The 26,341-nt window shown below is 36.5% G+C and overlaps 1 protein-coding gene across 4 annotated transcripts in view; it reads right to left on the bottom strand.

The window, feature by feature from the left end:
* Positions 1-9,045: 9,045 nt before the first annotated feature.
* Positions 9,046-26,341, bottom strand: part of PHF14 (PHD finger protein 14) — a 161,078-nt gene continuing 143,782 nt past the window's right edge. For all 4 annotated transcript variants that reach the window (XM_059476047.1, XM_059476039.1, XM_059476056.1 and 1 more), the window contains one exon: positions 9,046-9,226. Coding sequence is in view for 3 of the 4 variants with exons in the window: in XM_059476039.1 (XP_059332022.1) it covers positions 9,152-9,226 (75 nt within the window). In the remaining variant the exon portion in view is untranslated. The remainder of the gene's footprint in view (positions 9,227-26,341) is intronic.

Here is a 26,341-nt window from a genome sequence, read left to right as displayed (position 1 = left end):
GTAGTGGTACAAGTTCAAAGGCACTGATTCCAAAACTGTTGCTTAATTGCTGCAACCCTCTAGCTCTTCCCGACACCTTGGGCAAACAGCAAATTAACTGTTCCATTTTTAGAGACCATGATCATGAGGTGCTGTGGTATTTGTAATAGTATGTTTGAAGTTTGTTCCTTCTGATTTGCTCCTGTGAGATTTCAAAATAGCAAAGCTGCAGTTGTTTTCCTTGTTAAAAGGGTTATATCTTCAGCCTTCTCTCATGCCTGAAAGAAGGAGAGTTTTGTCCTACTGCAAAACTCTGCTAATCTCTGATGGCTAACAAGCACTGGACAGCAAGAAGGTAGGAAATTATTTCAGCCTCAGTGTCCTTTCAGAAAACACATGGAACTGTCGTCTTTTGCAGTAAGGGAACCTAAATCAAGTGAGCCTGAATGACTCCAGCAATGGCAGCATGCCCAGTCGAGGAAATCTTTGCAAAAAGGACAGTCCCAGGCTACAGGGCAGAAGCAGTGTGGCTGTCCATAAAACTGCATTTACATTGATACCGGACACCAACAAGAATGAGAGATTTGTATGTTTGTCCTTTAGTGAGACTCTACCTTTACTTGGGCTTCAACCAGTTTTGAGGTCTAATGTTACACAGAGTTCTATCCCTGATTAAAAGTGGAATGATAACAGGTTTGATATCCACATCAACAAAATATAACTTCCTAATCAAGTGTGGGCAGCAAAGTCTGACCAGATTTAGAATGGAATGATGAGATGACCAAATGTGGGTCTAAAGACATAGTTGCCAGTTATTAATGGAAAAACTGATAGTTCAGTTTAAAGGACTACTATTACTGCTGCCAAATTCTCTGCTGATGATGCCAGACTTTCACCATGACATCAGTTCTGCTATAGGTAATTCACAGTTATTGATGCTCCAACCACTGTTGGACTCTGGCTGAGGCACTGAGTTACCAGACAGGTCAGCAGGCTGCATTTCATCCTCTACACTCCCTGGCTTGGGATAACAAAGCAGCAGCCACGACAGGGCCACGGCACAGCTCACTGCTCCAGCAGATCCAAGAGGAGTTACTGCCCACAACCACCCAGGAGATGCTCCCAGGGCTGTGAGGAGCAAAGCTGCTGAATTCCAGCCTAGTCCACTCCTCAGAAAACACCTGCAAGGCAGCAGTACCTGCATATGGGTGGTACTGCTGTTACTGAACAGATTTGGTCTGTCTCTGAAGGTTTATTCATTATGAATTACTGTGTGCTGATGACCTACAAAAAAACCCAAAAAGATTATTCTAAGAATCTTTCTGCACATCTGCACGGCTGCAATAAAAGCGTGTGTCAATTACTGTATGTAGCCACAAGCAAAACAGTGTTTGCAAGCTTCTTCCTGGGAAATGAGTTGGTCAGAAGAAATTTTGTAACTGCTTGGACCCAAGGCCAGTATTGACTGAGAAGAGGTCTGTCTTTTGTTCTCCAGAGTGGCTGTAGCAGGTTGACTCTTGCTGGATGCCAGGCACCCACCAAAGTCTCTCTGTGACTGCCCTCCACAGCTGGACAGGGGAGAGAAAATATAACAGAGAGTTCATGAGCTGAGATAAGGACTGGGAGAGATCACTCACCAAATAGCATAATTGGCAAAACGGGCTAGAATTAGAGATAATCTGTTACTAACAAAATCAGAACTGGATAATGAGAAGTAAAATAAAACATTAAAAACACCTTTTCCCCACCTCTCCCTCCTTCCCAGCTCTCCCTCCTACCCCAGTGGCACAAGGAGACAGGGAATGAGGGTTATGGTCAGTTCATCACTCATGGCTTTGTCCTGATGTTCAGGGAGAAGAGTCATTCCCCTGCTGCACTGTGGGGTCCCTCCCATGGAAGTTCTCTATGAACCTCTCCAACATGAGTTCATCTCACAAGCAGAAGCTCCCTGTGACCTGCTGTAGCATGGGTCACTCTTCTGTGGCATGCAGTCCTTCAAGGTCAGCCTCCTCTCAGTCCCACAAGGTCACAGCCTCCTGTCAAGCCTCCACCTGCTCTGGTGGGGGGCTCTTCCATGGGCTGTGGGTGGATCTCTGCATCCCTGTGGACTTCCATGGGCTGCACCATGGGCTGCAGGGGAATCCAGCTCTGGTGCCTGGAGCAGCTCCTGCCCCTCCTTCTCCACTGATCTTCATGTCAGCAGAGTTGTTCTTCTCACATATTCTCACCCTGCTCTTCTCTGGCTGCAATTACAACTGTACTATATACATTTTTTTTCTTCCTTCTTAAATCTCTTATCACAGAGGCTTTGCCACCATTTCTAATTGGCACAGCCTTGACCAGCAGCACATCCATCTTCAGAGTTGCCAGGGATTGGCTGTGTTTTACATGGAAGAAGCTTCTGGCAGTTTCTCACAGAAGCCACCCCTGCAGCCCCACCACCACCACCAAAGCCTGGCCCTGCAAACCCAGTACAGTGGCCTTCTTAATAACTTAAGCATTCAGCAATGCAGTCCTGTATTCCTTTCTCTCTTAACAAAGGCCAAAATAATACAGTTGAATATGTAGGGATGTGCTACAAGAACATGAGCCAAGCTATATCACTTCTTCAGCCTGGCTTTTCAGGCTGTTGTCTTCAGTGATGAAAACAAAGCTTTGGGGAACAGCAGTCTTTTCTCTGTGCTGCTGTCCCATACTGCTGGCAGGTGCCTCGCCCTGCTTCTCTGAAAGGTGACAATTCCCCTGGCTGGTCTCAAAAAGGTTTTATCTACAAGGAAGAAAAGGTACAAACAAACAGTTTTGTTTTGACTCCAAATCCTAAAAGTGGGAATCAATGGTGTGATTTCACCAGGTGTGATTTACATAGGCAAGCTACTTGGCAATTAAAGATAATTCCGTAACATGAACAATGCAGCTTAAAGGGTCGGTTCAGCAACGCCATGTATTTTCTACACTGTGCTTGGATTCAAAAAAGAGTCAAGGTACTTTTATGGAACAAATGTGGGCTGAAAAAGGCATTTTTCACCTAACCACTTGGCATTAAGTTAGTAACTAGAAATGAATATTGTATTCCTTTTCAGGGACAAAACATTTCATAATACTGCAGTCGATTCAATATTTGAAAGGGTTTGATGTATGAAGATATAAAGACATTAAAAATTCAACCGGTCCCTAAAATATTTAAGAAAAAAAGGTTATTTCATAATACATCTTTCACAACAAGATGTTAAAACAGAAGTTTGGAGTTTGAGTAAAAAATATTCAGATATTGGGATATTGGTGACTGACACAGTGATCCTTAAAATACATACTAAAAAACTGTATTTTAACATCTAAAATGAAAACAACCTGAAGTCTTTCTTCTGGGAAACATTATTGCTATACTCTATCTTTTACAAATCCCATTTCCTTAGCTGCTAATTAGTATTTCTTCTTCCACAAGGCTTTTAAGCTCTTGCAGAATATTGTCTCATGTAGCCTTCCCAACTTCTGATGATTCAAATTGTCTTTGTATTTCCAAGCCACTGCTTGGAATTGGCTGCTTTTAACTCAATGCTACAGCCTCAATCTGCAGACTCTCTCTTGCCAGAACTCCCGCAGGCTTCTCTCCCATGTACAGAAATGAAAGCTCTGACACTGATCTGGGGAAAACTTTTCACATCAAAGTAGTAAGTAATTTGCCACAAGTTATTGGACTTGCTACATTGGTGCTTCTGCAGACTCCTTTTCTCCATTATGAGAATAAAGATGTTTCTCCCAAACTCTTTCCAATTGTTCAGTCACAGGGCGAACAAAAGATGATTTCTCTTGGTATCTCTCTCTGCAAATTTCATTTGATACAAATGGTATGATATTCACTGTAAAACCAGCACTACTTTATGCTGTAAAGAGATATACTATATTTTTCCAACAGAAACTCACAGAATATGTAGCAGGGCAGTTTTTTCAGTTGTATTTCCTTTTTTGTGTGATTTCCAACTGCTGGTGCCTTGCTAGAACATGACAGTCTGCCCTGCTTTACCTGAAAGAATACAAGAAATGAGGTGCTAACAACTTGTTCTGACACACTTCTCTTCTACCATAAGATGGCAGACATAGTACATAAATTTTCAGTAATATACTGAAAATTACAATTATTAGGCCAATATGTATATGATGTTCCCTACTGTCCTTATTGGCATGAGCCAGAAAAAAAGTGGTGTCAGTGTACCATTATCTGCTACTGCATTCATGGCATGCAATTAGTTCATCACTGCAGCTCTTTCAAAACAATGTGACTTGGCAAGAAAAATAAAAAAAAAAAATTGATCAGGCATAAAATTACTGTATTTTTGGTTAAAGTGCATAACAGTAGCACAATATAGGTAAGATGCAGCTTTTGCTTTTATTCAGCTGCTTTGTATGCTGTAGGTATAAATGAGATTTAAACCAAGCATCAAAACTGAACCTTTCAGACGTTAATGTGTTGATAGCTGTGTTATTATGAGCCTAATGATATCTTCTGCACACAAGAATACATAGGTGTCATGCTGGGAAACCAATGATCTAGCTCTCATTCTGACTGCAGGCAAAGAATATCTCATCAAAGCTATAAATTTCATGACTCTGTTCCCAAATTTAAAACCCTTAAGGAAATGGCTTTCATGGTTCAACAGTTTTAAAGGGTTGCTCTTACTTGGCTTTGTAAAAAGGAAATTAATAGTTCTTCCAAACAAATCAGAATTATGCCATAGCTGCGTGCATTTTCATGCTGTTGCCTTCAGCATTTCACTTCCTTCCCCAGATAGCATCACTGCAGAATCCACACTGAATTCACCATGGGGAAACATTTATTACCTGCCATGATTTCACTCTATAGCCTTAGATAGGTGATAGAAATGGTTTGCTCATTGTAAAAATTGTTTTCATTAGGTCATGTGAAAAAGAGTCAGTTTCTAATCAATCTTCACTTTTCAGAGTAAAACCAGGGTAAAACCTATCCAGACTAATGTCAGGGAGAGTTAGTTTCTGTAGAGTGATGCAGAACAACCAACCAAGAGGTAGCCTGCTTATGGGACTGCAATAAGAAGCACTGAAGTGAGATACTTCTCTGTCAGTATGGTTTTCTCCCTTCAAAAATTCCTACTGTGCAAATATTGAAGCTTCTCTGAGAGAATAATCATGTTAAATAGTTTTCTTAATTTACAGGTATAGAAATGCTTTCTAATGAGCAGAAAATGGATATTGTATTAGGGTTAGCCGCTGTATATGATACTTTGTGCACATAGAGCACCACAATTTGTGCTGTTCAGGAGATAGATCCTAAATGAGCACCAAATGTTCAGTGTAGCAATACATTTCAATGTATCATTAAGACAAAATCAAAATACTGTAGATTCTCATTAAGTCATAAGAAGTTACACATACACTGGGATTAAAATACCAAGATATATTTGCTTTTGTCCAGAATCCTTACGACTACACAACATTTTAGATCCAAGTATTTCAATCCCAGTGAAGCAACAAACAGGGAAGTAAAAGCATCTGCTTTGAAAGTAGCTTTGATTTTTTTAGCTCATGCCAATCATTTGGAGTCCTATACAGCATTCAGAGTAAGAATCCTTGCATGACAAAAATTAGGTAATATACTAAAGAGATTAATTTAGTAACAAACTATTGCACATATATCTACAACACAACATAACCTACACTCTCATAAATCAGAAATATTACCCTAAGTGAAGAACTTCCACACCTTGAAGTTTTGATCCTTGCATGAGGGAGTGGAAAGGTTAGACATTAGTTTTTAAGAACAAAAATAATAGTAATAGAGAAATTTGCTCTTCTTTGGGGATGAAGTAATTGTCTGTAATAGAAAACAGGTTTGGAGTCCAAAAAATTCTCCACAGCCCACTGTTCCACAGGAGAGAAAAGAGCAAACATGGAGGATTGAACAAAAACTAACAGCAATCCATCATTAACTGCACAAAAGCAGTGAATTTGCTTTAATATGAGGAAAATGACAGTTTTTCCTCAAGCACAGAAAACATAATTATCCCCTAAGCCACCCTAAAATAGCTATCACTAATGCAATCCAGAAAACTGCAATTCCCAACTGGGGAGCATCATTACTGTCATGCATGAGAGGGATGCAGTGGGAAATAAGTAGTTCTCCATCTAGACTTTCAGAACAGCATGTAACTCTTAGTATTAAATAACAGAATTGAGGGGAAGAGAAATAAAAAGGACATTAAAACTGAGTGCTTGGGCACATGTACAGAGGGGTGTCTGTGTGTATTTGCATACAAAGAACATATTGCTCCACAAAAGTGACTGCAGTCAGCTGAATTAAAGCTGTCTCAATTTTCCTCTTCCCATCTCTAAGCTGAGAGCTTTTTCATCTGAGCTTTTTCAGATAAGCTTTGAACTTCATTCTGCAGGGGCTAAGGTGTTTACAGTATCCAAGCTGGCTTGTGTTTCACTGCAGCCTGGACACACCTGTAATAAAAGTCACAATATTCTGCATCAGGTTTAGACCTTAGTTCTGCTGAAGGGTAACACTCAGAAGCATCATGTCAGAGCCATGTAGCAGTGCTGCAGCCATCTGCTTTACCCAGTGTGTTGTATCAAAAAATCCTCTGGACACTGAGGAGAAAAAAAAATATAATGAAAATGTAATTCATACTGGTAGCTTGAAAACTCAAGAATACACAAAAAAAATCAATTCAGCGGCAAATTTTAACGAGAACAGAATCAAAATAAACAAAGCTACCCATCTGATATAGCCTTTATCTGATCCATTTGATCTTTATAAGTTAAACACCTCTCCCCTTAAGTAAACATGTCTACAAACAAGTTATTAAAATCAGTTTCCAACATTTTTCTGGCAGGGATGAAGGTAGGACTGCATTTCAATTCAGCCAATTTGTCTCAATTTCCACCCCAGGTTTACTTATGGTAAAAGTACTGGTTATTATTTTTCAGTGAAGTTTTTCGAAATTCCCATGTTTCCATTTTGAAGTAAATAACTTGACCAAGACACAGATTATTAACACTGACTGTAAACTTCTGGTGATGTACTTTGGAGCTAGCTAAAAGTATGGCTTATGTATTTATACTTTCACATTAAATTTTTGAAGAGCTTAGGAAAGATACGGAAATAGTCCTTTAAGGCTCATCAGAGTTATGCATCAAATGGAAGCAAATAGTATCCTTCAATGTCTGACCTGTTTTTCTCACTTGGGTGTTTGAGAGCCAAGTAATGCATTTTCACACAAAACCTGAACAGCAAATAACCACCCTTGTCTTCTCCCACACCTGTACAGTCCTGGGCTGCCAGAGCTTAGACTCACAGCAAATGGACAAATGTGCTACCATGGACTGAAAGAAAATGTGATTATGTAAAGATTCAAATATTTTGCACAACTGAGGCCCTATCTCTTAATTTCAGGCCGGATAAATCCAAACATCAAGTGCATCAAGTGCAGGCTGAAAGGCCAAGGCATGTCCAGCCCGATTCATCTCAGTCAGTATCTCCCCGTCATTACTGCCCTTTGTGAAACCCCTATGTAAAACTTCATTCTCTTACCTTTTTTTCTAAGTTACCAGTTCTGTCCTTTGAAGTTCAGAGGCCTTTCAGCCTGTTCCACTGGACACCCTGCCCCTTCTTCAGATCCTGATGAGGACTAAGCTCTGAGAACTGTGGTTTTCTGGGTTAGCCTGAAGAAATGAAAAACATTCCCTTTGCCTTCACCTACCCGGTGATCCTTCATGCCGCTGCACAGAGAACAGGTCCTGCATGGCAAAACTCTGCTTCTGGCTTTCCTAAATCTGTCTCTTCCACTGCAGTGAAGACAAAATCATATGCCCCCCTCCTCTCTGAGATGGCTACAGTGTTTGATCTGCACCAAATGGACCAATGCTGAATTTATTTAATGTTTATTTACATGATAGCTGCATTCGTTAAAATGAGATCTAGTGTTATTAAACTCTTGTAGAGTAATTGTGATTGAAATCTGTCCATGAGCTACACACATTTGAACCTCATAAACCAGGAAAGAATTCATAAAATATTTGCTTAAGCACAGGCATGCTGTTTTTAAAATATCTGAAAATATAATTTACACAGAGAGGATAAAATTTGGGATGGACACTATTTACAATCTGATTTAGCACTCAATGCAAAAAGTAAAAGTATAGCAGAGTAGGAAAAGAAGTTAATTTTTTCAGCTGAAGATAATTTATTTCTCCCAACTATGATAAACTTCACTGAAGGGACTTCAGTCAGTGATGTTTTAAACCCAAAAGTGAGATTTTTTTTTCATTGCAATCTGTGAAGCTATCAGGCTATAAATATACCTCTGAGTTTCTTGTACATTCCCATTCAGTGACCTGCACAGGCTGAAAAGCAAAGGTAAATTGGAAAACAAAATTAGGACTATAGGAAGAAAAGTTATTTTACATGTTTATTACTCACTTGAAGGTCTAATGACACAGAAAGAAGTTATTTTATTTTGTTAGAATGAAAAGAATGGCATGAGGGAATTAGACCTGGGTAAGATGGCCTAATCAAGACAAAAAGTTGACATTCATTAAAAGACAATGATCACATGAAGATGGAAAAGGTTTACATAAGGAAAAGTATAATGCAGCAAGAAATCGATTAAAAATCACAATACAAATGCAAAAGTAATTACTTCTGAAAATGTACCATACATATCAAAAAATTCTTGCCTCTACCTACTCCTCAGAAACATTTAATCACTGATCAGGAGAAATTTCAGAACTCCTTTAGCAGAACATATTTATCTAACTTTTAAGAATCAAAGCTCTTGCTCAGAAATACCAAAATATGTCTGAGTTATAACTATCCTTTAAGGATAACACTGTTTTGCAGAGTAAAACATAAAATTGCCCTATTTGCTTAGTAAATGCTACATGTGATGAATAACCCATCAGCTTTCTATAACGTGTTCAAAAAGCTTTCAGAATTTTATTGGTAAAGTACTCAGTTCTAATAATTCAGTTTTTAATGTAATCAAGAATATCACCAGGAGCTACTTAATTAATTCCCCAGTGCACCATGAATTTAATTTTCAATGACTTTATTGAGAACTTTTTTCTTAATTTTACAATGAGAAACTATAACCACTGTTACACAACTTGCAAATATTTCAAACCAGACAGCAATCTCCTATTTTTTTGATTTCTTCTGTTCCAAATTCAGCTCCTGAGATGGATTTTCTGCTTCAGCTTCATTTTCTTCTTCCTGTAAAAGAAAATGAAAACCTGAACATTAATCAATTTATTGAAAAAGTGTACTTTTTTTGCTTATGCAGATGTATGGAATTTGGTACAGTCTTTTGCCTGACTAATGAGCATAAAAATAAGCAGAAAGTCCTTTATTCAAGTGATTGATTTTGCTCAAGTGTTGAAATAAAAATGATACAAAATTTAAACAAACCTAATTGCCTACATTTATAGCAGAAAAAAAATTTAATGAGTAAATATTCTGCTGACCATTTTACTGGACAGTTACATAAAGAAATTATAAATCACACACAGATGACAATATATTCAAACATCTACAGCAGGAAGTATTACACACCTTTCCTTTGTTCTTGACCAGAGGTTCCCACTAAATAAGTTTTGAATGCAAGAACTTTCATCATTGTACTAAAAATTACTTTTGAAAAGCATCTGCCATTGAAAAATGTTTCATTTTTTTGCGACCAGATATGTTTACTTCACCATTTGATAAAAGACAATAAATTTAACTTCAGAGACACTTTATGTGCTGCAGCATCGTATTTTTGTCCCATCTAGCATATTTTCTTGACAGGTCTGCCAATTTTCCAATTACTTGTACCACCATATGTTATCTGAAGATCAGTCAGGTCTAAAATAGGAAACATGAGCATGTCAGGCAGCAGCATGCTTACAATATTCTACAGCTTCAGCCCCAAGAGTAAGGCTCATAATTCACTATGGGTTCCTCTGGATCTCACTGAAAAAATGAAGTAACATCATAATGCCTGTTTCCATAGGAATGGATCCTATTTTGTGTCCAGTACAAAATCATGACCTCCAAAGTAAAAATTATGGAAGAGTGAGAAAACTGTTTTGTAAGACAACTTGCAATTCATCACATCATGAACAGTTCTTATCACAATTTCAGAGTATGACCAGTTTTCTAGTCTGCATTTTAATTCCACTTACAGAGAATCTTCCACATTCCAATAACACCAAAAAGAAATGAACAGACATTTTGGAATGAAGAAGCATCCTGGCTGCTGTAACAGTACTCATCACAAACCAACAGCTGAGAAAAAGGAAACACCAGGGACATTTAGGTGAGACCCTGTAACCTGAGGTGTATTTTCCTGATTTAAAAGAACATTTTCATTCTTGTAGGAAAATAACTTTATCCTTTTGCATCCTAGCCCTTCTTTCACCATCAAAGCATGCTTTGTAACAATAAGTATAATATTTAGAGGTAGAAAATATATAGGAAGACTACATCGGAAGCACAAAATAGAATGGCAGTAGAAAATTTCATTTAAAAATGTGATCTGTTATGTAATAAAATGGGAAAGCTAGTTGTTCTGTTCAAGTAGCAGATACTCCAAGCCATCCCACCTCTGAATTCTGCCCCTTTAGGAGTCTGCCTAGGCACTGAGAAATCTTTACATAACTGACCTCTAAAAGCTTTTTTTCTTTTCTTTCTGGACTGTCATCTCTTCAGTTACCTTTAAAACAAGTAGTGCTCCCTGTGGCTCTTCTCATTTAGCTGAGAAAACAAGTCTGTGCATGTGTGTGAAAACAAACACTGAAGATTTGTTGAAATTAGAAGTGTAGAATATATTAAAGAGAGTGCAATGTATAGTATCCATACAGAGGTCAAACTTCAAATGAAAACACGCAGGGCAGAATCAGAAACAGCAAAGGAGTAGAATGTACCAAGCTTACTGCTTACAGGTTTCAAAAGAGCACTGTGGAATGAAAAAACACTCACAGAAGCTTTTGCCTGCTATGGAAAACCAGCCAGGTTATTTAATGAAGAACATGTTACTAAAAGAACAGCAAATCTGCATGTTTCTGAAGGTCCCTACCTACAGCAGTTGTATTCCAGGTGACCTCAGAGCCAATTAATCCACCTTCCTAGCACTCAACTTGACATTATTCTGATGCCCTGACTTGTGCTCCCTCATACAGGAATATAAACCCTACAATATCATTCTTTCCCAGAACTCTCCACATACTGCTTAAGGCTTCCTCTCCTCACGGATGGAGCATGCAGCAATTTCAGAGACAACAGGGCCATACCTTCACTGAGGACTACAAGAGGGTTAAGGCACATTAGGCTCAATACTGAATATTGGCTTCCTGACTTTTTCGATGGCAAAGAAGTTTTTTATCCAATGAATGAGGCTTTTTTTAGAGAATCTTCTGCCTTTGTGTAAATTTGAAATGTTTAATTCTGTGCTCAAAAGGTCATGCTTGCACTCTGGCAGAATTCCCAGGTTACAGAGCAGCTGCAGTGATCAGTGTATTCTGAGATGCAGAAATGATGGCTCTTGGTGATGGCAGCTCCAGGATTTGCTTAGGTTGAATACTCCAGATGGAAGCATCAACTTTGGAATATTTTGCAGAACTAATACTTTTCCTTTATTGATTTCCTGTTACTTCAAACAAGTAAAACATATTCAAACAGGTAAAATCTACCAGTAGAACATAAATTTGACTTATGTGGGCAGATTCCATTGCACAAGTCATCCAGATGCCTGGCTGATTTTTTTAATTTATTGGGTTTTTTGCATTTTTATGCCTGAAAACTGTCTGACTAGCATTGCACTGAACCAGGCTCCATATGAAACATCATAACTTTGTACAAGGTTTTTCACTCCATCTTGTTTTCCAAGAACAGAAACACACCTCATTTGGAGACAAAAGTTTGGTATCTCTGAACACAGGTGATTGCTGTGCAAAGCTCAGAGTAGTGATGTTTGATCTTTCTCATAACATGACGTAGTAAGGAGAGAAAACATTTTCTTTGTTAGACACGCCCTGAGCCAGATCAGTTCCCAGGCTGTGCACTGGCACATGAACAACAGTGCCAGCAAAAACAAGATGGCAGAAAGGACTTTTGGGGAACACTGGAAATTATGAACCACCAGCTTTGGCATTCATGCAGCTTTCTGCCAGAAAAGAAGTGTCAGCAGAGGCCTCAGAATGGCAATGTCAGAATAATTTGGGACATGAACCTCTACAAATTATAAGAAGTGTTCTATTACTGCCAGTATGCTTGAGGAAGATCTGAACTGACAATTTTGGGCACATATTAACCATACCACAAGATGTGAAAACCCACTATTATTTCAGTTTGCTGACAATGCAAGATTTCTATGAAATGCTTTATCTATTTTATAGTAGCCCAAGAGACAGCCCGATGATTGCACAAAGAATAATGAAATGGTTGGAGTTTCCAATGTCATTAATAATGTTTGAATTTTCATCTACATAGCCTATATAGCCTAATTATCAAGAAATTATGCAAAACAGACTGCAGATTAAATATATTTAATATATTTGTTTTAGTAATTACCACCTATCATTATCATTATAATGCTTTTAATTCTGATGAATAGCAAAGGAAAACCTTCTATTTTTATGTTATCTGTTAAAAACCAGTCCATGATGGCAGTGTGCAAAGTTTCTATTACTAGCAGCTACACAGCAGACAAAATACTGAATTCTGGTTTCTGCCCACAGAAATTCAGTTCACATTATTTTTATTAATACCTCACATCTCTTTTTATATTATTATTTATTTTTCTTCCAGCCACTTATGACTCTTACAGCTAGTGCTTTCTGCTCTAAAAATCCTAAAATCAAAGCAGCTTTTTCTGGCAGATGTCACAAGTCAAGCTTTTAAAGTAGTTCTCACTGTCGGATGCCAAAAATCAAACTTATCTCAGTATCTTGTGACTACAGAAAACCATAGACTCAAATATTATATAGTGAATACACTCACCAAAAAGATGCCTCTGCACAGATCTGATGACTGGAATAGCCAAGGGATGTGAATCCCTCAAGACTGTACTACCTACTCCTAATGAAAAAGCCCAAAGATTATTTTAATATTGAAATGAATGAAGTTTACTAGTCTGGAATTGATGTTATTACAGACCTATAAAAGCAACAGGGATAAGGAAAAGTACAAAGTGCTGCTAAACCCAACACTTTGCACTGAAATGCCAGCTCAGGAGCTCCTCAAGCCACTGGACAGCTCATCTGCATCCTGATGACATTGGTGGAGAGAGGGACGTTCCACATTAGTTTTCTTACATCCTTTGCCCTGGAATCCCATCCTTGTTTTCTCTGATGGAAACAAGGTACTGGATTAAAGAGTCCTTTGGGTGCTCTGTAGGTGTTTTCAAATGTCCTATGAACATCTCTTCTTTTTTAGTCCATACTTGGTAGCTGAGCATTTAAGAGTCACAGGAACAGAATGGGACCAGGAATTTAGAAACGAGAGACTAAAATCTGCCTCATAATTAAATGTTTGATCTATTGAAGTATTAATTACTCAATAGCTTTGCTGAAGTTAATGAGAGCACTTCGATATTTAGATATCTTTAGGTGACAAAAACCAAAGGTAAGAGTCTGATTTTTAAATTCTATTTCTAAAGTTTTGAGCTGACAGTTGAGAAAGACTGTGATACAATTTCATCTCCTTTGAAAGCATTTTTAAGGACAACCACATTATTCTCTGACCAAAGAATAGTGGATCTGAGACAGAAAGTTAATTTTGTAGTAATTATTCCAGAATATTCCCCTGTAGAAAAATTCTGGAATGAAAAAAGAAAAGAAAGAAAAAACCCCCTAGAAATAGGGGTTTGAGTATCCCTTTTGCTTTTTACCCCCTCCAATCAATTTCCTTCAAAATGTCTGAGAATTTATTTTTCCTCCACTAGTTAACAAAATGAAATCTGGAAAATGACAGTGAATTAGACAATTCTTAACTCTACAGGAAATCTGACACTCTTCTGCAAATAGAACAGATCACACCTTAATTAACTGTGCCAGGGCATGCATCAATTCCCAGTTCTGTTCATTGCACCACAACTGTAATATCTGGAGTTGCATTACAATGTTGACTATTTTGCCAACTGTAATCGATATTCTAAACTTAATAAACACCTATACATTAAGGATTATGTAAAGAATCATCTGAATAATAAGAAAGTATGCAAAACACAAAAATGCCTTGCTATAAGGAGGAATGACTAAAGAGTTGTCTCTGCTAGTACATAATCTAGAAATAGCATCTCAAAAGCACCCAGGGCCAAATTCTAATACCAGTACTTTCTAAAATATCTTCACCCAAAAGACTGTAATATAACTAACAGACTAAATTATTAAGGATCCCCAGCTGGCATTTCATCTCCTGCCTCACAGAATCTAGCTAGGAAAAAACCACTTGGAAGTAGGTAAAAATACCTTAATACTCTTAAAAATAGATCAGGACAGAAAAAAATTTATTAAATACTAGAGCTTTTGTTTGTGTTGTGCTTTGAAAGTCTAGCTTCCAAAGTCACAGGCCAAATTTGGAAGAAAACGAGTGTCAGGGAAAAACTGGGAGCTAAGATAGTGTCTCTGTTAAATCACCAAAAGGAAAGTATCCAGCAGTAAAATTCAAAAGTTATTTTAATTCCAAAGCCTATGTTATCTTCTTCAATAGTATTACTGACAACCCTTGTAATGAACAATGGTGCAAAAAAAGAGTACAAATGGAACAGTTCTTTACTAATGGATATTAGTAGCAAATATAAATTTCTTGTGATAGATGACAGTTTTCTGTAACCACAGCTCTGCAGTGATAAGGCAGCTGTTTGCTTCCCAAGAAAAGGAGACCCTTGCTACATGGATCATTTTCATAGTGACAGCCTTGACAAGTTTGACATTTGCTTCATGAAGAATTCTAAAGCAGCCATCAAGAAAATGCCCCCTTTGGGACCACTGGATATCTGACAGTTGTACCTTTAAATGCGCATTGCCATTAATTCTTACTGTCAGAGCCCACCAAAGTCCTACAGCACAATCTCTGCTGATCAGTACACTATAAAACGGAGGCTATGAAGGGACTAGCCATTACAATGTAAGCAAACATGACATCAATTAACTGGAAGCAGCTCTCCACCCCACTTTGTTGAGTGAAAAGAGCAATGCTGCAGTTTCCTTACCAAGCAGTGCCAGCTGCTGAGCTCTAGGTGGCAATGCAAGACCAGCAGAACTACTTTTACACTAAAGCTCCTCTTTAAGAAGCTACAAGCAGCTGCATGTTTATCACAAACTCTTTCCTTTAACTCACACTGCTAGAAGAACTTTCAAAGTCTTTTGGAAATGTTTGTCAGTGTTCTGTATTTTCTACTTCCTTGTTGCTAATTCTGATTATACAGATAAATGTACCATCGCAAGAGCCCTTACAGTTAAATTTCATTTAACGCTTAGTACAGAAGTGGAATTTCATGCCAGATTTCAAATCTTCCATCTGTTCCTCTCCTTTTTAGGAGGCAACCATTCCACTGAGTGGTCCCTTTGGCTGACTGCCACTACAGTTGGGATCCTCTTCAGGGCAGGTGGTGCTTGAAACCCAACCATTGTTTTACAAGTTCAGCTGGTTCTCCTTGAAGAAAGTACAGGAAAATGTTTCCTCTTTAAGAATTTGAGTCTCTAAAGGTTCAGATTTATGAACATTCGACTGAACCTATAAATGCTTAGATATCACAAACCTGCAACATCAACTAAGAAAGAGATGAAAAGCAGGTACAATCCTTTAACAGGATTGTACCATGCCCATGTGGGACCAGTCTTCTTAATTTCCAGTCCAGAGTGAGAGGGCACTCTAGTTTTTAAATCTGACACTGTCATGAATAAGATAATTTCTAAGGGAAATTTGTCCTTCAATTATAATAATGGCATCTATGCATATATAAACACATACACGGACAGCAAAATAGCACTACTTACGTAGCAACATAATAATTATTCTTATGTATTGTAAATTTTAAAGAGAAAGTTCTAATATATATATATATATATATATATATACACACTATATATATATGTATATTAGTATAATATATATAATATAATTTATATAGTATATATAATTATATATACTATATATAGTGCATATAATATAGATACTATATATACTATATTCTGCAATACTACTACAGAATAATATTTCATAGCCTAGAAATGCATATTATAATGAAGATAATTTTAAATATTTATGGTTATACTCTCACCATATTTACACTATATATTTACTAAATTATAAGAAAAAACCTTATTCATGTTTGTATTCTTTATACTAAGAAATAAAATGGCTTCCTCTTACAATAGTTACATGAGAACAAAAGGTGCTCTAGCCAACAATAAGGAATTAATAGCTCTATTTCTTAGTACTATTTAATGGAAAAAAAAAACAACTAAGAAGCACAAGTTTAATTTTTAAGAGATCAATTGTTAGGCTATACATGTATCTTGGTAGGTACTAAATGGCAGCTGAAGATTTTTTCATGCTTTAACTGTTTGCTCAAATAAGTTTGTGAAATATAATCTGCATATTATATATATAAAACTATAGCCCGTTATCAGAAGGTCTGAATGTTCTTTGTTCCAAAAATGATTAACAACATTAAATGGAAAAGTATTAACATACTTCAATATAAAAACTGAATTATACAAAAATGCTTCTGGAAGGTACTGTCAAGCCAGGCTGCCTAAAGTTGAAGGCAGCTGAAAGACATCACTGTAAACATCACTGAAGGACACATTTATAACACAAAAAGACAGCACTACCATATGAAAGGAATAAATTTATCTCAGTAACAGAGAAAATACAGACCCTAATGAAAATGTTTTAGGAAAAATGAGTGCATTGCATGCTTCTGACCAAAATTAATTAGAGTTTTAATGTTTTACATTGCCTCCATAATTCTTTAAATGGTGCATTTATTTCATAGTAATAAACATTTGGTTCATTAAGTAAAGTTCAAAATCTGTGTTACTCGCTACATTTAACAACCTTTGGCCCTCTTCTTCTGTATTTCTTGATTCAGGTTTCCAAAGCATTGAATAAGCAATTGAGGAACACAATTAAATTTCATGACTCTGCATATTTAGGATTCTTATTTCATCGAAGACAAAGGGCAATTAATCTACCATTCTGTACTGAATTTCAACTTTAGTGAGCCATGATAGATATTGAAATGAACTTACAGGAAATGCTTAATTAAATTACTGTAAAAAGCATAACTAAAGTTTTTTCCTTCTATATGACAAAAGAAAATGCACATTTAATTGGAAAAACATACTGCAGTATTATAAATTTAATAACTTGGGAATTCATGAAAATATTGCTATAATGTGACAGATAAAAATTCAGAAAGCTTTTTTTCTTCTTATTTCATCGGAACATTTCACCTGATTACAGCCATGAAATTCTGTTCAGGTTCAAGGCATAAAAGCTGGAACTTTCAATGGAGTTAATATGATGACATTGCCTTCACTTTGTCATTTATTTTGCAAAATGTGATATAAGTAAATGTTGTAGAAATGACTTTATATTTGCTGTAATACTTAACTCCTATATTTAGTCACAATTCATGAAGTTGTCAACAAGACAGATAGAAATGAATACAGCTGTAGAAGTAGATGAAGGCTAGACTGTGAGAGCACACAGAATCTGTGCTACTGCTGAAGCATTTAAAAAGACTTTTGCCTAAAAAAAAAAAGCAACAAAACCCCTCAAAATTTCTTTCAGCAGGTCCCCCAAATACATACTGCTATTTAAATTTGGAATTCAACAACTATAACTAAACAAATGTTTCATTTATTTCAACAACTTTAATTAATTAAAATCCCCAAAAGTGCATTTCAGGACCAGATCTGTAGCATCGTATTAGCAGTCCCTTCCATCTCTCATGGAAGATCTACTCTTTTCCTACTGTCCTCATTCATTTAATCTGAATTAACACAAGCATCACAGACCTACCCAGAAGGCAAAATCATTACTTTCCAAGATGTACAAACACAGTTTAATTTGACTATATAGAATCATATAATTATTCCTTTCATCCATTTGGCCACAGACTTGAAACCTAACAAGACAATAAATCTATGGTTTTAAAGGTTGGACTTCAGTTGGTTTGATGACAAAGGAAGTGTTGTAGGTTTGTTTTTATATTATGACTTTATTGCTCTATTTGAAGGATCCTGTTCAGAGCCTATAATCATGCCTAAACAGTCCTGTTTCACACAATAGTTCAGATCAGTTGCCTTAGAAGCATCAAGAGTATATTGGTAAAAAACACATAGTCAATTTGGAAACAAAGTTGTAACATTTCATATACCAAGGTTTTAACAGTTTCAGACTGATGAGTATAAATAAATAAATAATAAACAATAAAATAAATACGAACATAACTTTTATTATAAAATTATATAATTTATATATAATTTAATATATAATAATAAATTATAAATATTATATATGACTATTATAATAAATAATAATATAATATTTAATTATATTATTTATATATAAAATATAAATAATTAAAAAAATAAAAGAAAGAAAGAAAGAAAGAAAGAAAAAGTATCAGATTTAACAGCAGATCTCCTTAAACTCCTTTCCTCTTTGCATTTCCAAGTGAGGACTGAAAGCCAAATGTTATTTAATTCAGTGGGTATACTGAGGAATGTTTTGGTAATTTGTTATGATAGTGATGTTGCTTCACTGTAATTTTTTGAAGTCAGAATCAAATGAAATTCTTTCAACTACAAATAAGGTGATGTCCAACCATTTAAGGTTTCAAACATCATCAAAAGGAACTTTACCAAAAAAATGCCCTGTAAAAGCAGCATCTGCCTTCAAACATACTCTGAAATCCCTCCAAAACCTTACAACACATGGTTATAACTTAATATCTAACAATATTTATACACTTCATGGAAAAAAACATAGCTGCCTTTCAGAAAATTAGAATCAAATTGACAGACCTCATTGTGGTGCTGGTAGTCGCTGCAAACAGGGCTTCTTATATGTTCATTGTGCATTGCTTTCTGATAAATTTGTAAGTCACTGTTTCACTAAACCACATCAAAGTCATCTTTTGGTTTGTCAACAGCTTGCTTTCCATCTCTGCCTACCCTCCAACAAATCACACAAAACACTCTTAGAAGAGGGGGAGAAAAAATACTTTGATGTGATTCAATTACTGAAAAGCTATATTCCAAAAGATTCCCAAAGCTAGGGAAATTTGGCTATAACTAATTAGTGTTTTGCATATTTATGAGAGAAGAGCTCATTATAGAGCTTACATTATAAATTGTTGTTTATGTACTTTTTCCTTGACAGTCTGAAGTCACTTAATATCATTCACTGAAACTCCTTTTGAAGCTCACTAAACTCTATGCCTCAGAAGGCTTTTTGTCTCCCATTACATGATATCACAGTGTTTCCAAGACATAATATTCTTCACCATATATTCTTAAACATTAAGGGGCACAACTTGCAATCATACATGCATTGTTACATTTAACCCATCTGATTACTGAGTGGAACACTGCCACTGACTAGGGCTACGTATGAGCTACACTGTAGAAAAATGCTTCTCTGGAGTGGATACCAAGTTTAAACAGCCCCTGAATTAAGCAGAGTAATTTAATTATGGGCATTTAAGAGGAAGTTGAGCTATTTTCAGACGTTTTATGTTTTCCTGATATCCTAGTGTAGCCACTCAACTGTCTCTACAGAGTTTCTGTCTGTCACCTTGCAGAGGGTCAGCTACGGCCCCATGGTGATGTTTGGTACTTGCTGCTCTCTGCTCTTGCTCAACAGCTGCTCCTGTACCTGTCAGTGTTACCTAACAACATCAAGCAAAAACTTCCATCTGCATTCATTTTACTTAGTTGCAATCTATTTGGTTTCCTTCACTAGTTTTTCTCTTTCTGCATATACAGGAGCTCCAGGAATTGGATATCATTATATCAGTAGCTATTTCCATATTTTCTGTTTACTGATGATTTAAGATAAACTTACTGTGTCTCCTTTACTCACAAAATTTAACAGGTAGTATATTAAAAAAAGGTTATGTAGAAAAACAGACTCATGTTCTTCTTTGGCAAATACCACTTACTATTCAAGACAGCCCATTCTGCTACTTCCTCTCCTCTACATGTAACTTAGATGACCAACAAATCAAGAACCACAGAAGCCTGCAGCACTGCCATTTAAATCAGCATTTAAATTTAGAAAAAAAAAGATAACTTTACTACTTATTCTGCCAATGTAACTTTTAAATATTATTATTAACTATATATAAGACGGTGAAGAAAATAGAGCAAATACCATCTGTTTTGGCAGACAACAAATCAAGGATCTTAGTTTTCCTTCATTTACTGAGGTTTTTATTTTCTCCTTAACATCAGTGAAAGTAGCATTAATTACTTGTTACTTGAATTGGACTTAGATATTCTCAATTCATTTGCACTCAAGGAAATCTTTCAGGATGTAAGTTCTCAAAAGTGCAAATAATGAAAAATTGTGTTAGCTGTTGCTTCCCCTATCCACTGAAAATTCCACCAAATGATGCTTTTTAAGACCTAGATATAGGAAGGTCTCTAGGTCTCCTTCGAAGGTTTTGCTGTTCAAAATGATAATGCATAGATATAATGGTAATAATATATATAATATTTATTTTGCTATAATATTAATAAACAATCAAAATCTGGCCAAGTCATATCATACTACATGCTATATTAACACATCTGGGGAGTTTGACCATGTAGAGTCTAAAATCAGTTATGAAAACAAAAGTAAAGAAAAACAAGAAGTAAAATATCAGGGAAGCTAAGTAGGTCAGGGTAATGGCCATGTACATTAATCCCATTTTGGTTCAAAGTATGGCTAATAAATGAAGAATGATTAAAAAGTGGCTAGCATCAAAATGTATATAAAACTATTTCAAATAGAAATATTTTATATTTTTTATAAAACAAATTGATTGTACAGGACAGACAAAAAAACCCCAAACAGTTATTGTAGCTATTTTATCAAAACAATACTGAGGCTTGAGTCAGTCTGTAGAGGTGTCCTTCTGAGTTAAGGTCATGGGGAAAACTCCCTCTGGAGGAAAAGCTGAGCAAACTCCTGGATTTCTGGAAAATGTCAGTGAAGAAGAAGTAGAAATGGAGAAGTGGTACTTAACAGGTCTTCTAATCTAAAGGAGAGTCACTTACAGAAACCAGCATAAAACTAAAGCAAGGTCTGAGACTCAGATGAGGAATTTCTCAGCTGGTATCTCTGATATTTAAACCCCTATTATAATACTTGCTTGGCCTGGAGGGTGTGGAAATTGAACTCACCACTAGAATGTTAAAGAACTTATCCGTAAAATGTGAATAATAATACTTTCAATGTCAGGAGAGAGCTCTATGCATGAAAAGATTTATATAAGTGCTAAGTGCTGTCATTGTTATTACATTCAGTGAGTACAGAAGACTTTAAAAGCATTAACTTTTCTAGCACAGAACATCACCCATTCTTTCTGAAGCCAGAAAAGAAGACATAAAATGTGTAGTTATTGCAAGAAATTGTCTGGTTTTAAGTTCTGATGCTTATTTTTTGTGTCTAGAAAAAGTAAACAACCATCAACAGCAGGAATTTTATGATACATGCCAATTTATAATATGCAGCAACCTATAAAGTATATGAAAAACAGTTTTACTTCATAGAAACTTGTTTTTTGCCAGGAAATTATTTAATTGGAAAGATGCTTTGAGAGCAATCAGAAAGCAATACATAAAAAAGGTGTCTGGTTTGGAACAATGAATAGAGAATGGAGTCAATTTTTAAAATATAATGTAATAAGGAAGTAACTATCAAGTCTGTGCTAGTACATCAGCCAGTAGGATCAACTGAAACAGATGTGTCTCATTTTCCTCCCCAGAAGGAGAACCACCTGCTCTCCAAGGAGGACCACATTCTAATGGAATTTAACTTGTGGTCTGTCATCTCTCTGTGAAAACTGGCAATCTGAAGTTGGGTAAGTTTTTTTACAGGAATGTACTTTCATTTTAAGGCCATCTTGCATAATTTGATGCAACATGGCCTAAAAATTGTTAAGACTGATCAAGAATTACATCCTTGGGAATAGAAACTTTTGGATATGCACCTTCTGATTTTTGATTTTTAAAAAGTATCATTTATGTCCTGTCTTGCACCTAGAAGTCAAACTTTACCCAATGGACAGGGGACATTTCACACACAATATTCCTTTCATCCAAGAACAGCAATCATTCATTTGACCGAACAACATCACATTTTCAGACATGGTCAGCATTATCTCTATATATAACCCATATTTTCTCTTGAAAATCTTTATTTCACTGAGAGAAATAAAAGGCAGAATTTTCTTTCATATATTTAAAACTTTAATTACAGAAGGATCACTACTGATACTGCCCGACACATTAAAGAACTTTCACTGAACAGAACTGTCACTACTACAGTATTTAAATTTACAAAGTGATTTCCACATGAATGGGATTGTTCCAGGCCAAAAACATTTTTAATACCATAAGCAAACAAGAGATGAATGCACAAAATGAACTGTTTAACAGAGGTTTATGTACCCCCTTGTGCATTGTATTTGGAAATGAAGTCCTTAAACTCAGGCAGAGGATTCTCTGTGGATTAGAAGAGAGACACGCAGTCCTTTCAGCAGCATCCTTTTATACAAAATTTGGCACTAACACCCTGTTTGCTTCAGCAAATGACTTCATGCTTTGTCCTTTTAATCCAATTTCCACCATAATATAGACTGAAGTGTTGTGAAAATACTAGAAGAGGATGCCTGGAAATTTATTGCATTAGAAATCTAATCCAGGTGGTAATCCAATCCCACACAGCACATTTCTCATTAACTGAGATGTCTGACCCACAGACGGCTTTATACAAACCAGCATTCTGCACTAGCTGTGACTGGAAATAATTCTCACACATCAAGACATGACTCAACAAGGCAGGTAAGAGGCTAAGTCTGACAAGAAAAGGAACAGTGACTCTACTGAAAGCTACAATAATTGATTGTAACACTCATCCCAAGTTGAATAGCTCAGATTTGCAGGTTATTACAGCATTAGGTACTTTGCTAGTGCAGTCCATGAGAGTATAAGCTCTCCTATTCAGCAAGCGCTTTGTCATTAGGTTATGTCACCTCTCAAGTGAAAGCACCACATGTACCTTAAACAGCCACCCCACAGCAGGCAGGAGACCACTCAGAAAAACCTTATTAACAGTTTACCATCACAGAATACAGTTATCTCCTAGACAATGAACATTGCTACTTTTGTCTTTTATTTCTTAAACCGATTCTTTCCTGAAAATGACAGATGCTTGCAGATGCCAGTAGCTTGCCATGTATGTGTCCTGGCCAGAAAACCAGCATTCCCATGTTCTCCTTGTAAAAAGTCTGGGTCCATTCATGTCTCAAAGGCAGCACAAAGCTGCTGCTCATTGCTTCTGAATATGATGACAGACTTTGATTAACCAGGGATTTAAATAAAAAAAATAGAAACCCAACAGTCTTTAAGAAACTTGAACATGATGGAAGCATGTCACTAAGATATTCCTATCACAACAGTGCCACATACCTTTTTATCATAGCCAAGCAAGGATCTGTTCATAGAAGTGTTTGTCTTTAACATGTCTTGGGCAGAAAAAGGAAAAAGAAAATGGTGTATACCCATATTAAAAATTTCTATCATTTGTGAAGCAAACATTTTCTTAATGTAGTTTCTTTCAAATTTGCCAGAGTTACACTCTTCACAGAAAGGTAAATTTGTTCCTTAATAATTTCTGTAACTTTTCACAAAGTATAAGGTTTTGTCTATAAAGGACATTTCAAAGTTATGCTGGTAAAAGGAAAAAAAATGTGCAAGAAGGAGGAAGAATACCCAAAACCCACATTCCCGGTAATATTCTTTCCAACATGATTCGAACTGCATTTGTCCTGCACTGTGTCTCAGTAATAAGCCAGCCTTACTGCTTAATGAAAAGGATTTGCATCCCTGGCCTAGGTAAAAATACAGGCTGTGTCTGTGATTCTCTTTTTCCTGTTGTTTCTCCGAGTAACTGAGGCGACAGATAAGACTTTTATTTTGTCTGAATAATGCATTAAATGCAACACAGCCCTTCTCTACTCCTTGGGTCGAGTGCCAAACACATTTTTTCATTTCCAAGGTCTTATCCACTGATACAGAGAATAAAAGGGAATTTTCTTCATGCTCAATTGGTTGCTTTCAGCGGACAACTAGACAAAAGCTGATGAAAATAACATGTCTCAATGTTGCTACACTTTCCACCCACAAACTGCTTTCTTAATACGTGTAGAACTTCATACTTAGGCTACTTTCACCACCTTCAGGCTTGTTTCCTTCTAGCTTTCACAGCCTACTTCACAGAACTATCATCTTTTAACCAGGAAAGTTCTTGGAGATACTTAGGATGACAGTTAAAATCTTAGTATCATTTCCTTTAGATACAAGCTCTTCTTTCTTTCTTTGTTGCTGTTCTTCATCTACTTTCTTGAAAGAACATCTCTGGGTGCAAGAATAAGGTAGACGTAACAGCTTTCCACTTATAGGTATGTTCAAGGTAGAGGACTGAATAGATTTCCCTAGAAAGGAAATTTCTGGCAGTTGTTTTGCATTTTTAAGATTCAGAGTCATAATGTTTCCTCTAATCTTACATTTAAGAGTACTAAAATGAAGAAACTGAAACAGGCACCCGTTTCCCCCTCTCTCTCTATAAACAACTAAAATGTATTCGGTGACTGTGTTCCGACCACACAACCACTACCCATGTTAACACAGTGACATATTTTTGTTATCACTTTCAGAAGCCAGATATTAAAATATTTTAGAACTCTCATCATATTAATGTTTCATCACTCAGAAAAATTTCTTAGATTCCACAGGAATGAGGCCTAAGCCATGACACATGTCATGAGATATGCAGCAAAGGGATTTCATGAGATGTGCCACACCCAGCCCCTCTGATCGCTGAGGATGAGCTGGAAAGCTAGGGTGTTTATTTGCTGCCAAATTTCTGTACTCTTAATGCAACAGATTCTAACAGTAATAACAGCAGCTTTTGTCTCAAGTGGTACACATTTTCTCAGGAGTGCAGCAGGTTGTGATCATATTTATATCAACTGAGATAATTTTTCTAACTAATTTCTATACATAAAATACATCTTGCTTTTACCACGCCAGATGCATGCGCCCCGCTAATCCAAAATATATTAAATGCATAATTGAATTTCATTTCCTTAGGGCATATGATTTCATAACCCATGGTAGGAAAGGATGAGAAGAGTCAATTAACAACAAAATGCCTGTCCAAACAAATGAAAGGCCAGACCTCCTCAAAAGCTTGCCTTGTGCCTTCTACATGAATGTTTATGGAGCAGTGATCTATCAAGCCCTTCAAAATCAAGCAGTAGATACTCTGCAGTTAACAATTTTTTTCATACTCTCTGAGAGGCACTGTCAAGGATATGTTGCTTAAAAAACTTTCACTTCAGAAAGCTGTAGGTGTATCTCTCCTGAAAGTGTCACTGAAATACCATTTTCAAATGCAAGGCTGGCTGACTCGCTGAAATTTCTAAGCCATGCACTTGCAGCTAACTGGAATGCTGGTCATGAAAAGACCAATATGACCTCACTTCTGAAACGTGACAGCCTTCCTTAATGAAGTTATTTGTGCCAGAAGATGTGAAGTGAGCTCCTCTGAAAATATTCTGAAGATGCTGGAAAACAGAAGCCACCATCAAATCAAAGTTTAACAGATTTTATGATTCTGGAGTTTGCTTGCCTCAGAAGGACTGATGTATGTTTGAAAAGAGTGAGGTACCAGGAGTCAGCATGCCTGCTCCATCTGCTATGAAGACATCACATTTGTTCTGCAAAGTAGACAGGACCTCATGGCTCTGCAAGGAATGAAGACAACCAAGGTCTTTCAGGACTTTCATTTCAAAGCACAAAAAGCTGACAAGTAATGAAATAAATGCATCTGATGTCTGAAGATACTGAGTTTACCACAACAAGAAAAGCCTCTGCTATGTGCAGCTATACATATTAATAGCCTAATTCAGTTTTTGTCTGATGAACTCTTCCTACACTATCTAGAAGGCAATATTTTGGAAGATGCACTGTGAATGTAAATTTGTCAGTATGGTTCTTCATAGCCAAAAGCCAAATGGATGTGCTGGCCTAAATAAGTGCCTGATTTCCAAGGATAGGA

The sequence above is a fragment of the Ammospiza nelsoni genome, chromosome 1, assembly GCF_027579445.1.
Source record: "Ammospiza nelsoni isolate bAmmNel1 chromosome 1, bAmmNel1.pri, whole genome shotgun sequence".
Classification (NCBI taxonomy): Eukaryota; Metazoa; Chordata; class Aves; order Passeriformes; family Passerellidae; genus Ammospiza; species Ammospiza nelsoni.
Note: the sequence above shows the minus strand (reverse complement) of the source record. Positions and strands in the feature narration are given on the sequence as shown.